Here is an 18,067-nt window from a genome sequence, read left to right as displayed (position 1 = left end):
AGCCGGATGGGTTGCCAGCTGCATTGCATCATTGCCTGGCAGGCCTCCTCCTGCAGGCCTCTGCGGTCACTTGGGGAGGTCCCCCCCCCCCCAGCCCCCCCCCCAGCGGTGTGTGGCTCTTTCCCAGTCATATCGCGTGGCGCTTCGGCCCTTGTCTCTGCAGCGGGTGAACGCATCCCTTGGCTCCGTGAAGGCAGCCACCCCCGGGCAAGAAGGTTGCTGCCCCGCACCGCCCGGCTCGCCCACACGCCCTCGACAGACGGTCGGTCGCTGCCGGGCGGCTGCAGAACACATAATGCCGATTCCCGGGAAGCCCGGGAATACCACTCCCCCGCGCCCGTCCTTGTCTGGATCCCGTTTCTGCGCCCCCTCGCTCCCAGGGACGTGCTGTACCCACGCTCAGACCTTCGGCAGCTGGGCCGAGAGAGATGCGCTCGGAACTCCAGGCACCTGCTCCGGAGTCTCGCTTTTAACCTGCCAGAGAAGGGCTGGTGGGCAGCCACTCGGGTCTCTAGCGAGCCGCACATCCCGACGGGCGAGGCCCGGGGGCGGGTTGGAGCAGGAGGGGGCGGGGCGCCCTCCATGAGGCAGATGGGTCTGAATGGCCCACCGCAGGCCAAGTCGCCCTGAAAAGCTTTGCCTTGCTGGCGAAATCCGAGGTGTTGCTGGCAAAACCCCTTCCTTCCTGCCCCAGCCGCAACGGCACCGGGCAGCCCTCTGAGTGGGATGGTGTGACGTGGTGTCCTGCAACAGCAGGGGGTTGGACTTGATGGCCTTCATGGCCCCATCTAACTCTTCTATTCTATGATGCTAGGATTGCAGCTAAACTCAGAGGGACTGAGGACCCCTGCACGGCGGGGGGGGGGGCAGCATAGGGTGCCCCCTGTGTCCGAGAAACAGGCCTTCCCGACCTGTGCCTGTTCCCTCCAGTCCATCGGGGCAGAAGCAGGGGGCCTGCTGGCGCTGGCGCTGGCGCTGGGGGCACGTGGCCAGCAAAGGCTGTTCTGCACGTCCCGCTCGCCCGCTTCCCGCTGGCATCTCCCCGGCGACTCCAGGGCCCCGAGCGCTTCTCGCCTTTGGGAGGTATGCTGTTGACCTGCTTTCCTGCATCGCTGTTCTAATACCTTGTTTTCTCCTTTTCCTTTGCACCCCGACCCCCTTTCTGCTTTCAAAAGAACGCAGGAGGCTCCTTGCCGGTAAGTGGTGGCGTGTCCCCAGACTCAGCCCCTCTGTGTGTCTGTCTGTCTGTCTGTGCCGTCTGTGCCGTCTGTCTGTCTGTCTGTCATCCACCCGCCTGTGCATTAACCTGCAACACTGAAACAGGGAGAGGCATTTCTGCTCCTGTTAGATCGGTCTTGAAGATGGCCGTCAGCCCCGTTGATCATTCATAGCACAGCCTAGTCGGGGAAGAAGCTTCCCTCTGTTTTCCTTGTTGCTTACACCCGAGTAGCATCGTGCAGGGGCTGAGCGCTTGGACTGAGCCCTGAGAGGCTGTCCGTTCAGACAATGCTGTCTGCAGTGCTCATCATCAATTCCCTAGGCAGCCTCGGACCAACGATGGCACCTTTCAGTGCAAGACTTCTCCTGAAGTTTGCCAAGGCAGTACTCCTGGCCTACCTTACAGGGCTGTTTTGTCAGAGGAGTGAAGAGCGCTATGGTCAATGGGCCTGTGCTGCCATAGAAGGATCTTCATGAGCTGCCCATCCAGGACTGGGGCTGGAATCCTGTACCCAATGAACTTAAGCAGAACTGGCTCTTGAGTAGACATTTGCAAGATGGGCCTGCTGGCCAGCCAATCTGTTAATTCATTGGCGTGTAGGCACAGATGCGGAACTTGGTTTTAAGTGAGATGCAAATTTTCCTGCTCTCAGACGCAGCCTAGGTATTGCCTCTGTGAAGAGGGGGCTTGCCATCGGCAGTGGGGGGCTGGGGGGAGCCCCCTGTATTGGACTAAAGTCTCACGGGGGCACGGTGTGAGTTGCAGGCCAACACATGTCTACTGGGAAGTCTGTTTCATGGAGTTTGCATCCGGGAACACGTCTGAAGCCAAAGCACTGCAAGCTGAATCTGAATGAGCTAGCTTGCCTATAAGTGGTGTCGCTCATATTTTTGTTCCTTTCATTTGTGTAAAGAGCGTCTGATCTCTTTCTCTTTTAAGTGGAAAGCACTACTAAAAAATCCTGAAAGAATACTTAAAAACAAAAACCAAAACCTGGAGCAGCAAAGAAAAAGTTTCACCTCTCTCCTTTTTCCTTTGCCTGCTCTGAGGACAGTATGGAATTCCTTAGTAAAATAACAACCCCCATTTCATTCATAATGGAAATCGTTCCTTTGCCCTTCATGCTGGCACCCTGGGTGAGCCATTTCTCCCAGCCTGTTCCATGGTAGGCACACACACACACACACAGAGGCAAAACATTGTGGTGTTTTCTGCCTAGGCCCCCCCTTGTGGTGTGCAGGTATGTGTCTGTGTTGTGTTCACTCTTCAAAGGCATGCTCATTTCACCCCCCTTCCCTCGTCCCATAAGCACATGAAGTGCAGAAGGGGAGTTTCTGTTGGGAAGTCACAGGGCAAGTCCCCTCTGTGGGTTCTGTGAATTTTACTCTTCTTTGAGAACTGCCTCAGAGAAGGACTTTTATGCGAATTTCCTCTTGGACTGGGGGCCCCACAGAGGAACAACTGAAGCCCAGCCCTACTAAACTTTATTTATTTATTTTATTAAAACATTTTTATGCCGCCCCATTTGCCGAAGCCTCGGGGTGGCTTACAACAATAAGTTAAAATAATTATAATATAAATCAAGAATATAAACATTAAATTAAAAATACAACTTCCGCATGGGGTCCACAGCTTAAGCCTTTATACCAGGGCTGGGCAACTTGTGTCTTTCCAGGTATTTTTGCCCATAACCTTCTGTTACTTCACACCATCATTCCAACTTCCCCAACCTCCAGCTAGGTTAAACTACAATTCCCATTAGTGGCCATGCTATCTTGGGAGTTGTAGTCTAACACAGAACACATCCCAGAAATATCCCAATTGTTCCTTACTTTTGGAATAAGATGAATTAAGAGTCTGAGATTTCACTACCGTAATGTTTTCAAGATTACCTTGGCACCCATAAGGGCTAGAAACTTGACTTTCGTTATTAAAAGAAAAAAAGATGCCCAGAGGGTAGGGAAACCGCTTCCTTGCCAGGCTGCATGCCAGAACAAGCCAGAAAGTGAGGCAGACAAATGATGTCTCTCCGCCTCCCTCTTCACCCACCTTCTGCCATTCCTTTCTCTCTCCTAGCTTCCCTCTTTACCTACCAGGTGTTGATGGAGGAGCAGATCACTACTGCCAGAACCCATTTCTTGCGGGGGGCTTTGGAAATCGACCGAGGGGACAGGCCAAGAGGGCCGACTCTCCCCGTCCTAAACAAAAGCTGTGATTCCTCAGGGGTCCCGTGCTCCCCGCTGGACCTCCCCCTGCCTTTGCTGGGAACTTTCGGGCGGTCAGTCTCTCCCCCCAACCCCACCCCTCCTCCAGCTCTCCCCAGCCGTGAAAAAAACCCACCGGACCAACGCTGGGGCAGGAATGGGGAAATCCATACCGTCAGAACAAGTGTGCGGAGAACAGCCGCAGAAGACGAGCCGAGAGGGAGGGTGCGGAGTGCCGCCGGCCCAAGCCTGGCACCGTGCCCACTGCTCCCGGGAAACCCAGCACTGGAAATCCCAGGATGCCAAGGGGCGTGCGTGCACACATGCTGGGCGGGGGGAGAGGCTTTGATGAGAGGGGATATGCCAGCGGTGTCTTTGTTCGGCCGCTTCAGATATGGCAAGCATGCGAAGCAGGAATTTGGAATCTGCCCCGGCTGCCAAGTTATGTCTTGCCCTTCTGCACAAGGCTTCGCGTGCCTTCGCTTTTATCTCGCACCCTCTTTTCTGTGGCTTGAAGGGAGAGCCCATGAGGCTGGAGTGTGGAATGCTGCCCCCTGGCGTCCGTAGCGGGCAGGTTTTCCCTCCGGGAGGGCAAAAAGCCTCTGGCTATGGGGCAACACACTGGTGCAATGCAATGCAATCAATCAATCAGTCAATGCGTTTATTTATGTCACTCGTCCAGCAGCTCAGTCCAGCTAACTGTGGTTTAGAATCCAGGCCGACGCTGGGGAAACCGAGGTTTGTACCTGCCGTTTGGCCTTTATTTTGCATGGCTAAGGATTCCTGTGAAGGCTGCGCCTGCTGTATAGTTCAAGTTCCGGCGGGGTCTGAGCGCCTTTGTCCTGCGGAGGTTCCCATGTTCCGCCTCTGGCATAACAAACCCTCAGTCTGATGCATCCCGACTAAACAAGCAGGTGCAGTTAAAAAACATGGGGTAAACAAGCTGGTGAAAGTAGAAACTATTTTCCAAATAAGTCCCAGACAGTATCATTTTATCCATATACTTGCAGGCTTCCAGGCAAACAACGAACCGAGAGTATGTTGTGCTATAATTTCTGTGTGACAAACAAGAACCGACACTAAAACTGCTTCAGCCAAACTGATCTTCTTCAGTTGTCTGGTTATTGTAATATTCTGAGTGCAATCCAGGCTGGATCCCCAAAACCGTCCAAACTCGGAGGATCACGGGCATCTTTTATAGTAGAGAGGGAGCACCAAGGGGCAGACTGCCCCTGCGTTTCCCACATGAAAACCCCCCGGTTTGTCCATCTAGGCGTCCTGCCGTGATGCACAAGCCACACCGCAGGACTCTCCTTGCAACAACCAAACACCGCAACAATAAAATTCGGATAATGTATGTGTATATATATGGATTTAAACGTATCAGCAGCCGAGTGAACCAGTTCACTATTTGAAAGCTGGGGCAAATAAAACCATTTTAACTTGGTGCCTAAAATCTTTGGTGGTTCCCTGGCTTCTGTGCAGCTTTTTCTTCCTCCTAAAAGTTTGAGGTGCCTTTCCTAAGGCTTAGTTAGTAGCAATTAGAACTTTAAGCAAGAATATGCTGCTTTTTCCGGCCCCGCTTATTTTGCATTTGGACCCACCTGCTGCTGGAATGCAGACCCCGAGGGCTTCGCTAAAAGGGAATTCAAAGGCCAGTGCCACTTACACAGGGCCACTGACCACTCAGAAGACAGGGCTGGAAAGACTAAAAGGGGCAACCGTTTGTGTGCCTCTGTTTGCTCACTTGCTTTTCTGCTGCATTGCTGAGCCTCCTGCTTCTCGGTGGGGAAAGATCACTGCTGGGAGGCAGGGAAAGCAGCTGCTCCCTGGGAAAGGATCTTTCCTGCTGGAATTCTACCTGCAAAGGGGAGTCTCACGGCATCCCACAGTGCCCCCTGCTGGGTGAAAGACAGACTGCTTTTCTATCTCCGCTCCTTTATTAGGAGCTAATGTATTAGCTGATTTATCCAGCCAATTTATTAGGGACAGCCTAATAGGTGCAAAATGGTGAGCAACCTTTGGAGAGCTTCAGTTTTTCATCGGGCAGGATATGAGAAGAAGCAGTCCTTGTGGGGACGGAGCGAAGGGAAGGGCTGACCATGCTGACGTCGTGAAACAGGCCCGGCCTGGGGAGGGAAAGACTTCAGTGAAGTAGATGGCTTAACTCTACCATGTGACCTGAAGCTCAGAGGTTTCTACTGGGACCAACCAACACGAAATGGTGATTCCTCCCTTTTCCGAACCGATAAAACCCAGTGGCTGAGCAGGGTGCCCAGCCTCTACACTTTTACGCTTACCTCAGATGGTCATTTTGAGCCGCTTCAGCCTTTTAACCCTGTTTGCACGGAAAAGAGGCCGAGGTGCTGGATTCCCTTCAGGGCAGCATCCAGCGGAAGAGTGCTTTGGCACTTGCTGGGGGTCCCACCAACAAGACCCCCCCCAGATTTGCTCCTCTGCTTCCCTGCTGCAGCCTGCTCCAGCCCAAGGCTGCAGTGGCCGCGAGAAGGGGGGGGGCCTGGTGCCACGGCCTGCCAGGCAAGCAAGGGGTGGCCAGGATGGAGAAGAGGGTGAGGAGCCAGTGCACCAGGGGCTGTGCTGGCCAGGAGTGGGCCTGCTGGGGCAGTCTTGCTCTGGAGCCCTTAAAAACCTGAAGGGGGCGCTACCAGACCTCTGGCGTTAACATCTGGTGGCTCGCTGACCTGTACTGCGTTTTCTTGGCGTTGCTGCAGTTCTTGAATATGCGGATCTACTGTGGCTTTTCATATTTTTCTGCTTCCTGGCTTCTTTCCCGCCACCAGCACTTGGCGAGCGCTGTTGTTGATCCTAAATCCTCCCCAGGGACCCATCTCTCTTCCACTCCCTGTTTTCTGCGGCTTGTGTCTTTTTTTTAATGGTGAGCTGTTAACCAGAAGATTCTTGGCGCTCGGCTTACCAACATCCTGTCCTCTGAGGTCAAGGAGGGGCTGTGAGAAGCCTTTAACTCACACCCTTTCCCTTGGGGTTGACTGTCCTGAGCTACAGGATCGGGTTGTGCCAAGCCTTTGCCCCAAATTTCTCAGCGCGACACCTCCCTTGTTATTTCTTCTGGTTTCCAGGTTAGTTCCTGGAGTGCGTCTGTCTCTAAAGGGCCACAAGGTGGCAGTGTTGTACTGCTGGAGGAGAGTGTAGCCTGCAGGACTTTAAAAAATACATTTTGTGTGTGTGGTGCTTCGCAAACTTTCCTTGGAAGCTTCTTTAAAACACCCTTCGTCAAGCTATGCTCCACCTGGGTCCCCTTTTATGGACGTCAGCCCTCTTTATCTCCTCTAATCTTCTTGCCTCTCACAAATTTGTGCCCCTCACAAACCTCCGGCTCAAGCGGGTCGTGTGCATTCAAGCGCTTAGTGTGCTGGCACTTTTGCCCGCTTTTGGGGAAGTTCTGGAGGTGTTCATTGTGTTACTTCAATGATTTGGTTTCTTCCTTTCAAGATGGCCCCAGCAAAGCAAGGGTTGCCAACATATCAGCTCTTCTGCCTGCAGTAGCACTGTAAGCTGCAGCTTTTCGCAGCCTAGAGGTCAGCCGAATCTCTGGTTTGCTCCCCTTCAAAACTAGCTATTGGTGAATGGGGCTATTTCAGAGGCCATTTCCCAAGCAAGCAAGCAAATAAATAAATAAATGCAAACAAACAAACAAACAAACAATCCTGGCTGTGATTCCATCCAACAGCCCTTCTTTTAAAGGGCCCCAATTCAGAGGCAGGGAATCTGATGCCCAAGACCACATTTGGCTTTCCTGGTCACACCTTTTCTCTCTGAAGGGCTGTAAGCTGCAATAAAGTGTGTGTGTGTGGGGGGGGTTGTTTTTGCGTTTCTGGCTTCACCCCTTTTGCCCCCCCCCCCCCCTTAATGGCACCTAGAACCTCTCCAAATTGGAACTTGGTCCTCGGGACGAAAGTGGCTCATTTACAAGCAGGCCTTGGCTGAAGTCAACAGCACCGGTGTGCCCAGGGGGGCCCTTAACTGGAAGGGGCCATCTCTGGGGAACACTCGGCTGCCCTGTCTTTCAAAATCAGCGACAACTCAGCTGCTGAGCATGAGAAGCCTGGACGCAGGGGTGTGCCACGCGTGGGCCGAAGGCAGCCCGCAGAGGCATGTGAACGCAGCCCCGGGCGGCTCCCGCCTCCCTGTCGGTCATCCCCACTGCTCCTGTGCGTCTTGCAGAGGGCTGAAGCCGTTGCTCGCTGGCAGTGCTCGGAGGGCTGGGGGACAGGGGCGGAGGTGTGCCTTTCCTTCTGCCCATGGCTCCAGAGCGGTCCCTTCCCACCCCTGTCGCCACGTGCGTGCGTGCATCCCCCCCACCCCCTTGGCGCCCAAAATGTAGCACACTGCTGCATTGAGGAAAACGGGGAACAGCAGCAGGTTAAAACGCCCGGAGAAATGAATGTGTTTCTAGGTAGTGCCCCAAAGGCGGCAGTCAGACAGGCCTATGCAGGGAAAGAATTCCAGGACCAGAGTGCCGAAGAAGCTTCCTGGAGCCCCAAAGCCCAGCAGCCACTGTCAGGGCCTGAGGCTGCGGAACGAAGCTGATTGCAACACCCCGGGAGCTGTTTGGATGGCCAGAGTGTCTGTGGGCACAACCTGCACCTGCCATCGTATGGAGACGCTTGGCTGCTGAGCTGTGATGGTATCAAAGGCGCAAGAGCCCTGCCCCATTAGTCTGCTGCGTGGGGGGAGCTGTTTGGGCATAAAGGCAAATCCCCCCCCCCGACTTCTGCTTGCTCCCCCTCCCTTTTTCCTCTCACACAGTATTCCTGCTGCGATGATTTTTTTGTCCCTTTCCCAAATATTTTTATTTTTAATGCACTGTTGAGTGGCCATGGAGGGCAGAGAATGGAGAGTGTTAAATGACATCATTAAACTCCCTTCTGTCTAATGTGTGTGCGGAGGGGTGCCTTTTCTTTTCTTTTGCTCCTTAATGCTGCTAATTAGCTTGCAAAAGCAAAGGAGAAAGTGGTGTTCCCTGTGTGTGTGTGTGTGTGTGTGTGTGTGTGTAGGGTTTATTAACCCAGACAGGGCTGCCTTGAATGAGAAAGAGGGAGTGGGGCCATAATAAAATGTGGTTATGGAGCCCGCTTGGATTGCCGGATAAATACCAATCAACTTCCATGCCAAAAGTGGTATTTTTGTTTTTGTTTTAAACCCCACCACAGCTGTGAAGGGATCAGGAGCACAGGGGATGGTGAGGGGCGATTCTCGCTCCCATCGACCTGTGGTGGGAAGGCACTGGCTAGGGAAAGAGTGAATCACGCCGAAGCCACGGGGCCTTTTGTCTCCAAAATGGCACTGAGGGAGGGATCTGCAAGCCTGGGGGAACTCCAATATTCCCTGGAGGAGAAGCTATTCTTCGGGAAACAAATCCTACCAGTTTGGGTCAGGTTGGGGCGTTCGGCCCCAGTGAAGACCAAGCATTTTCGCTGGGCACAGAGCAGTGGTTTGGGAAGGAAATGGGGCAGTGGGCGGCAGGCAGGGATTTGAGGGCCCCGGGAAGGGCTGTGGCTGGCCGGGATCCGGGCTTTATCGTTTTGTTACCCCTGCTGCTGCTTTACGCAAATATTCATGGGTGAATGTGATACTGGAGTTAATATCTGCCTGTTCTAATTATGATGGAGTAGAATGCCTACATTTTTTCCCGTGATTCAGAAAATGACTCAGTCCTTGTCCTCACATTGCTATATAAAAGGGCAAGAGAGGGGGACAGGAAAAGAAAATGTTCGTAGATGCAGTCCTTCAGAGTTCAAGCTGTTAGTCCTGCCTTTGTGAGTCACTGTTTCTGGACAAGCACAAAAAAAATAAAAATAAAGTTTGTTGGAAAAGAGCAGAATATGACACTGACAGATAGATAAATAAGTAGCGCCTCCCAGTAAGACAGAAGCAAGCCCAGAGTTGCTTCGGAGCTGCAGCAAACGCGCACTTGCGAAGGCATGCAAGCATGCGTGCTGGAGTTATTCCTGCCTACCTTTGAACAGAGCTTTCTTGGTCGGTTGGAACAGGAATTCATGCAGGGGTGCAGCAGGCAGCCTCCTCTTTGGGTGAACAGAGAAAGCCCATTATGTGCATGCAGGGGCCAGCCAGCTGCCCCCACCCAGGAACCTGCCCCCCAAGCAGGGACTGACTTCAAAGTCACCATCAAGCAGGATCTGATGGTGCCAATTTTGTCTTCTCGAGTCTTTTTCTCAACACCTCCCTCCAAAAAGGCTGAAATACACAACTGAATGGGTTGCTGTATGGTGTGAATAAGTGCCATGCTCACCCCCTTTGTGTCTGCATGATGGCCCCTTTTAGAACATCCCAGATTGAATTTTGAAGACAAATACGTGCAGTTTAAGTCGAGGAAAGAAAAGGGGATTTATAGGCTTAAGAGATCTATGAATAAGTGGAAAACTGAGTTCAATAAGAGAATTGGAGGATAAAATTGCCAAAACAAAACTAGTTGGTTCCAATTGATACAAATTAAAAACCTTGTAACCTGCTTGTGGAATACAACAGGAATAGAAGCACTTAAAATATTGGAAAATTACAGTGTTGAAGAAAAGGAAAGGGGTTAACCAGTTACTGGAAAGGAATAGGGTAATGACTTTGGGGAAGGAACCGAAGTATTATCATATCAGAAGAATCATGAGCAAGAATATGATCCTCAAACAGCCGAAATGTCTGTGCCTGCTGCATGTAAACAAATAGTATTAAAAATAGCCCATAGAGGGCATTTGTGCCTCAGAAAATTACATAAAATTACTAACAAATGATCCAATATGTGTTGGAGAAACTGTAGTCTAAAGGGTTCACTTGAGCATATGTGGATACTTTGTCTGAAGATCAAATATTTTTGGCACAAGGTTATACAGTGGCTGAATAAAGCAAGGCCACAAAAGACGACTCTCACTGAAGCCATATTGTTTTCCCCGTTTACTGGTGCGAATGGGCAGCTGCGTTAAAAAGAATTGGCGGCAATACTTTTAGGAGCTCTGAGAACTGAGGTCACTTTTTCTTGGAAAAATGCCCAGCGGAAAGATCTCAGTAGCATATGGTGAGCAGTGGCAGAGAATTTAGCCGTCCTTTTACCTGACTAGACAGGAAATAAACAAAGGTGATTTTGTAATAACCTGGTACCAAGTCTAAATCTTTTTTTTTTTTTTTTTGGAGAACTTAATTGAGAAGACAAAACCTCCAATTAATCTGCTTGATTTCTAGGGTAACAGCTTTTATTCTGGCATTGAAGCAGGCCGATTAATAATGGATATAATGTATGTATTGTATTATTTATACATATATAAGCAATACTGTACATGGTACTGCATTTAACATTGAAAAAAATTAAATATCACCATCAAGCAGGCTGTGAAGGATGTGACCCTTCCCTTACAAGTGGTCCCTGAGGGAACCCTGCCCTCTAAGGTAGAAGATCTTTTCCAGCTGTGGGTCTAATCTCCTCCTCCTCCTCCCCCTCCAAGGATGTGCCCAAGATCAGCTTGGCAAGCCATCTAAACCGGTGGACATCCCGTCTGGGGAAGCAGATGTTGTGAGAAGGCATTATTTCCTTGGCTCCATCCCGAGTCCACTTACCATCAAGTGTCTGAAGGCTCCTGCGGGTCCTAGGGCAGGAGTATGGAGCCGCAGGCCCTGGGGTCATCTCACCCCCACAGGCCCCCAGAAAGCCCCACCCTCTTTCCCCAGCTACAATTCCTCTGGTGGCTTCCTGGCTCTGTCACACACCCCACTTCTGGATGCTTCAGAAGCTTTTTGGAAGACTTTGGTGCTGGCGGCGGCAGCAGCCTCCAGCTGGAAGGTGCGGCTGCAGCTTGTGTTGCTGTTTCTGTTGTGGTTCTAGATTGCGGCGCTTCTCGTTTTGCCATCCCACTATGGGAAGGTGATCCTGGAGTGTTGAGCCTGTGAGCACTCCCCCTTGGCTTCCTCCGCACGTCATGCATCCTCTTCTAGGTCCCCGCCAGGTATCAGCCGCTGAAAGGAGGCCAGGTGAAGCTGTGGAGGTGAAGCGGAAGGAGATTGCCGCAAGAGGAGGAGAGGTCCCTCAGGGGGCTGGGGTGCACAGAGGGATAAGTCGCCAAGGTCCCACCCGAAATTGGGAGTACTGCTCCCACCATCCGTGACTGTTTGCTCTGCTGGTCAGAGATAATCAGAAATGTAATCCAGAACTCACGGATGTCGGGAGGTGCCGTAGCCCAGTGGCAGAACCCCTGCTTCGCACGCAGCAGCTTCAGTCCCCAGCATTTCCAAGCTGGGGCAGAAAGAGTCCTGCTTGGAACTCCAGAGAGTCATTGCTGCCAGCCTGTGTGGGCAATACTGGGTGGGATGAAAGAGGGGGCTTGCTTGTGATAAGGCTGCAGGCTTGTGATGATCCCGGGGAAGCTGTCTCTCTTCTGCTTGCTGGACTTCTTTTTCATGCGTGGCCTTGGCACCGAGCCTAAACGAAGTCCCTGAGCGCTAGTGGGACTCCTCTGGTGCCATCCAGCAACTTTTCTCCATGGCACGTGTAGCACCAGCAAAGCCTCCGAGCCGCGTGTGAAGAAGAGGGACTCTGATTTGTGTGCGCTCGGTTCCTGCCAGACACCTGTGCAAGCCCTCCGCACGCTCCACGCCACGTGGACTTAGGGGCGCAAGAAAATGAACCAGAATCCAGGGAGCCAAGCTGAGGGAATCCGATGGATCCCTCTCCCCAAAGCAGATTCCTTACACATCTTTCCAAGGCAGCTTTTGATATCCCCATGAACGGCTCCCAGGCGTGTGACTTTCTCCTGGTGGATCCACCAACTCTTTAACAGTTCGGAATCTGCTTGTGATCAGTGCATCTGATGAAGGAAAAGCAAACTCTGCTGATTCACACCAGCTGGGCTTGTGGCTCCTGGAGAACAGCCAAGGCGGCGGCGTTGGGAAATGAAGTGGCTGCGCCTCCGACTAGTCTCTGATGCGACGCGAGCTGAATAAGTTGCAAAACTGCACAGAGATGAAAAAGATCTGGAGAACCCAAATGTTTGCCTTCCTAAGTTTCTGCCTTTCCTGAGTGAACAGCTTTGCTTGCAAAGTCGTGGTATCAGCGGAAAGCAGATGGGCAGGGGATGATTCCTGGCAGGCTCTGTGGAGCTTTTGAAGGCTGGAGAAGTCTCTTCTTTTACCCCCCCCAGCCCCCCCCCGCCCCTCCTCTGTAGGCCCTGCAGTGGGAAAACATCCCTGGTCGGCCCCTGCTTTAGGAAACAGCACCACCATTGCAGACCAAGGAAAGATCTTGTCAGGCTCCCGGCTGAGCCAAGCCCAGGGGAGACTTCCCTGGAGGAAGAGCCCAGGTCCCCAGTGCAGTGTGGTGTAGTGGTTACACTGCTGGACTGGGACTTGAAGGATCCGGGTTCTAGTCCCCATTTGGCCATGAAGCCCGTTGGGTGACTTTGAACTCCACCCTGACCAACCTCACGGGGTTGTCGTGCAGATAGAATGGACAGGAAAGGGCTTGCGTGAGCTGCTTTGGGTTTCTCGTAGGAGGAAAAAAGTGGTAGGATTATATTATGCCGTCATATGACAGAACCTTCGGACTTCGAATTGGGTGTTGGAATGTGTTAACCGGCAAAAATCCAGCTCCCTACGGCATGTTTTTCTGACTTCAGGTTGTGAGCAGTGTGGTTTGTTTCACTGTTTCTTGTCAAATAAAAGTCCGTGCCTATTTTCATTCGTTTGTTTCCAAATGCGGGCATGAATTGCATGCATCTTTGACACATGCACGTTCTTTTCCTGTTGTGAATGCATATTTGTGGCCACTTTTCCAGTGGATGCTGGTATCCAATGCAGGTTTATTAGTCTGCAAATCACATGGCAAACTTGGACTGTAGACTAAGTTCATGTTTGGTCCAGATCATGCAAAAGGAGTAAATTATGGTCAAAAATCAACTGAAATGTTAGCTAGCTTTTTTTTTTTTTTTGGTAAAGTTATATTATTGTTTCTATTATGCTAATAGACTTCTTTTTTACCCATGTGACCTCTGTTTCTACAGATAGCACAATTTAGTTATTCTAATTTCTGTGTTTAACATTGGCCTCCTCCTGAATTCAGGTAGTTTATCTCATTGTGGTAACGGAAAAGTGTCTTTTAACGTATGTTGGTTTGTGCTGGTCTCTGTGTGTGCATTGATTGAACCGAAATGAGTTTTTTCATACGCTCCCTAATTCACTGCCAGTGTTATCAGAGCCTGAAAGCATTGTGCCTTTATGAAAATCCAAACGGCATATGTCATATAAACCATATTCCTAACAGCTCGTCTTAAAGTAGGGGCTGGGGCGGGGGGAAGACTGGAGTGCATCCTTCATGTTTAACATTAATTCTGAGCTACGTAAAAGTACAGTTTTTAATCTGAATCTTCAGTTTCAGATTCCTTACCCTGGAGGGTTTCCTTCTCCGCCGCCTTTCCTCTCTTGGGCTTGGGATTATGGAATATGCAGGAATAACATGCAGAAACAGGCAGCAGGGGGCACTTTGGAATGGGGATGCCAGACACTCCAGCTGGCCTCCCACAAGTCAAAGCAGCTCTCCGGGTGCCCAACTACAGCTGCAGACTCGGTTCAGCACCATGGTTAGCTCCCAGAAGCCTGCTGATGCTGGAGCCTCCTGCTCCCATCCGCAGCTCGCAGTGCTCAGTGCAGTATCAGTGCGTGGAACTCCTTGCCACTAGATGGCCTTTTCAGGGCATCTTGTCATCTCTGTGCCTAGCTGAAAATGGAAGCAGGATCCCTCTGAATAACTGGGCTGGGGAGAAGCAACAGGGACGGCTGTAGCGAGCAGCGTGCAGAAGCCCAGGGCCAGGCGACTCCTCTCCTCTCCTCCCTGTGCCCCCCCCCCGGTGCTCCACCACCTTCCCCTCTCCCACAGTGGGCTTGCTGCCCTGCTCTCCCCACTGGGGGCTTGCTAAAAGGCAGAGGCTAACAAAAGCCTGCTGTGGGGTGAAAGGCCTCGACCCGTATTCACTTCCTGTCACACGTTCCCCCAGCGTCTCCTGCCATGGCCTTCTCTGGGGGTCGTTCAGCCATCCGGCAAGCCGTGGGGCTCTGGCCTGTGCCCCGAATCCCGACCCTAGTTGTGCCCTTTCTTGCCGACGTCATGCATTGCCTGTGGAGTTGGTGGAAACACAGCTTGGCCTCTGCGGGGTAGGGAATGCAGGACCAGGTGGACGTTTGGCAGGACGAGTCTCCTTTTCTGTTCTCAGGATGCCTGCAAAAGAGCTTTCTTTGTTCTTCTCTCGGGCATTTGGTAACCTAGGATGAGGTTTTAATGGAGTGCGTGCATTTTTCTCGTCGCCGATGGTTCCAGATCGTCTTTAGCTATGTATGTGTGTCTACACTGATGTGTGTGTGTGTGTGTGTGTGTGTGCGTGCAAAGGTTTTGATCGTTGTAAACTACCCAGAGAGCTTGGCTGTCGGGCGGGATAGAAATTCAATACATGAATGAATGTGCAAAGACAACGCTGAAGAGAGATTCGCGGGGCTTAATGGGGACACGGTTCCATTATCATCTTCAGGCTTTACAGCTCTGTTTGGAGAAGATGTGAACAGAGGTGTTTACTATTCTAGTATAAAAGGAAATCCAATGCCCAGCATTCCTTTCTGACCCTGCAGATCAAGTACTTCTTGCAAATTCTTCCCTCTGTGTTTCTGAGGTAGGATTTAGGAGGGACTGTACTCCATTTCACTGTGCTTGCTCTGACTGCAGATGGTTCCAGGGTCAAGACTGCGCATTTCCAGTTAAGTGGTGATGGAAAAGGTTTCCGACAGAGACTGGCCACATTTGCCAGTCAAAACAAATAGCCCCTTGGGTTCGCTTTGTTCACTCATTTCATCCATTGGTCGCATTTCTATATTGCCTGATAACCAAAGCGCTCTGGGCAGCTTACAAAGTTTAAAACCTTAAAAATTCATGCTGCAGACCACAAAAGCACTATGAGTAGAGAAGCATATGACGCAGAGACATGTATCAGAAAACCATTTTAAATAATCGAAACAAAAGCTCATTGCTGATTAAAAACCTCCACATCTGCTGCTGAATGCCTCAGAGAGTTAAAAATATTGCTGATTAAAAATATTCATCTGCTGCCGAATGCCTCAGAGAAGAACAAGGTCTTAACCTGGTGCTGAAAAAACAGCAGTGCTGGTGCCTGGTAGGCCTCTTTAGAGAGATTGATTGATTGATTGATTGATTGATTGATTATTTATTTATTTATTTATTTGGGGGATCTTGTATGCCGCCTCCTTTGCATAAGCCTCGGGGCGGCTTCCAATAAATAAATAACAATACAAAAATATAAAAACTGGACACATCCGGCAATAAATAAAAACCAATAAATAAACTAACAGTTAATTAAAATGACGTTTAAATAAAGAGGTCTTGGCCTGGTGCCGAAAAACAAATGACGGCGCCTGGCAGACCTCTCTGGGGAGCGCGTTCCATAAGTGGAGATGATTGCACACCCCAAAAATGGCCGCCTCCCTCCAAACCTCCCTTAGAGGAGCGCCCTGGATGATGAAAGGAGCGTACCGCGAGGTTCTTGCTGGGCGCTCCGTCTCGTCCCGTCCCCGAACTCGTGCAGGGTTGGAGCAACACGAAGGGCCACTTCCGGAGGTGCTGGATCCTTCTCAGGGTTCCATCCTAGATGCGTCCGCTTCCACCGCACTCTTCTCCTGAGCAGCATCCCACTGGCTCAGTCTGCAACATTTCCAGGCGGGGTAAGGGAATTCCTGCACGAAACCCCGGAAAGCTGCTTTTGGCAGCGTGCGGAAGACCGATCTCGATGGGTCCAGGGTCACAGGGTGCTTCTTCTGCGTCGACACCGCAAGCAGTGGGTGGGCCTAGTGTTGAATGCGCCTCCGAAGGAACAACCCCAACGGAACTGTAGCCTTTAAAAAAAATCTATCCCTACGCTGAGGAAGTGGAACGTTTCTTCTGGAGGCAGCATGTTTCGATGTACGGGATCCCCCCCCCCCTTTGGTGTGGAAAAAGGTTTGATCTTATGATCCTTTTGTGCAGCCTAAAGCCTAGAAACAGATGGAAAGGAACCCCCTGTGAGTCTTTTAAAAGTTGTGCCAGGGAAGCTTCATCACTGCTGGCGAATTCGTCTTCTCTCACACACTCCTTGGCCCTTGTCGACGATGCTGGTCATGTCTGTCAAAGCGTGGAAAGGGACGCAGGGCGGAGGGGACTTCACCTTCTCCTGAATATATTTCTTCCCTCTGTCCTTCCCTGTGGGGGCCATCTTTTCTTTCAGGGCACATTCCTCCCATCCCCCTGGGCTTTGCTAGGTTTGCTTTGCATATGGAAACATGCAAATGAAGTGTTTGCAGCTTGCTTTCTTTTTCTTTTCGTTTCTTCCAGGGGTGAAGACAGAGGCTGGGAGATTTAAAGCTTTTGGATGAGGTCCAGTGTTCCCTAGAGAGTGTGGCATTGGCAAAGGAAGAGTGTCAGTGCCACAGATGTGTGTGTGTGTGTCTCTCTCTCTGTGTGTACACATGCTTAGAAAATGGAATAATAGTCCCTTGCGCTTCTAGGACACCTTAACACTCATGCCCCATCAAAATGCTTCTGGGATTAAGGAAAGGAACCTGATTATTTGTTCATTCATTCATTATCTATTTAAAGCTTTTATGCGCCGTCACCACATGCCTTGGCTTCTTGGGACGGCTTACAACGTAGCCCCCTGTCGGGCTGTTTCCTTTGCCTCCGTGCTAAGAGCCGGTGAGGCGTAGTGGTTGAGAGCGCAGGCCTGGGACTCAGGCGATCCGGGTTCAAGTCCCCCTTTAGCCATGGAGCGCACTGGGTGACTTTGGGCCAGTCACAGACTCTCAGCCGAGCCTACCTCACAGGGTTGTTGTTGTGGAGATAAGCTGGAGAGCAGCAGGAGGAGGCTGCTCTAAGCTGCTTTGAATTTTGAAAAAGAAAAAAGGCGGGGTAGAAAGCTAATAAGTAAATTAGAACAAGTTCCCAGAGTGAAGTGGTGGGTTGAGCTGCATGCATGCGAGAAGAAGGGCCCTTCCCTTAAGAGCAAGGACTGGGAACTGGTGACCCTACAGGTCAGATTGGACTCCAGCTCCCATCATCCAGAGGTAGCTCATGGAATCCAACAATATCACAAGGGCTACAAGTTCCCCACCTGAACTTGGAACCGGAGATGCCCTGCCAGGGCTCTCCAGAAGGGATGCGGGGGCCTCGGTTCCATCTTAGTTTTGCGGATTAGCAGGTGGCTTCCATTCTGTTGTCCTTTCATGGATGGAATTGGATTTTGTGCACAGGTATTCATATGCAAATCCAGATTTTTCCTAGAATGCACCTGCCCTTCCAACCTGCGCCATTCCCTTGAAAAATGTGTATTTTTGTGCTTTAGTTTAGTCTATGGGAGAAAGGGACATGTTTGGCCAGCTTTTTAATTGTCTGTATTTTCCTGCAACTAAATTTAAATAACATTAGAGAAGGTAACAAAAGAATTGTCTTGCCGCCTATGCAACTCGGGAAAAGCAGGTCAGCTGCAGAAACTCAGGTCAGAGTCTTAAAATGTGACCTTACTCTGGTCCGTTGTGTATTTCTTTCCCTTGCCAACCCTTTAGATGCTGTCGGAGTGTG

The 18,067-nt window shown here is 51.0% G+C and overlaps 1 protein-coding gene across 4 annotated transcripts in view; it reads left to right on the top strand.

Annotated features, from left to right (window-relative positions):
• The window catches only part of AGRN (agrin), a 179,150-nt gene that overhangs the window by 52,397 nt on the left and 108,686 nt on the right, over positions 1-18,067 (top strand). For 3 of the 4 annotated variants that reach the window (XM_044445432.1, XM_044445430.1, XM_044445429.1), the window contains exon 3: positions 1,176-1,196. The exons of the other annotated variant lie outside the window; for it this stretch is intronic. In XM_044445432.1, coding sequence (XP_044301367.1) covers positions 1,176-1,196 — 21 coding nt within the window. The remainder of the gene's footprint in view (positions 1-1,175; positions 1,197-18,067) is intronic. 4 annotated transcript variants of the gene reach the window in all.

Source organism: Varanus komodoensis, unplaced genomic scaffold, assembly GCF_004798865.1.
Source record: "Varanus komodoensis strain SLA01 unplaced genomic scaffold, ASM479886v1 scaffold48, whole genome shotgun sequence".
NCBI classification, from domain to species: domain Eukaryota; kingdom Metazoa; phylum Chordata; class Lepidosauria; order Squamata; family Varanidae; genus Varanus; species Varanus komodoensis.
The sequence above is the reverse complement of the archived record's forward strand: the minus strand, read 5'-3'. Positions and strand labels throughout refer to the sequence as shown.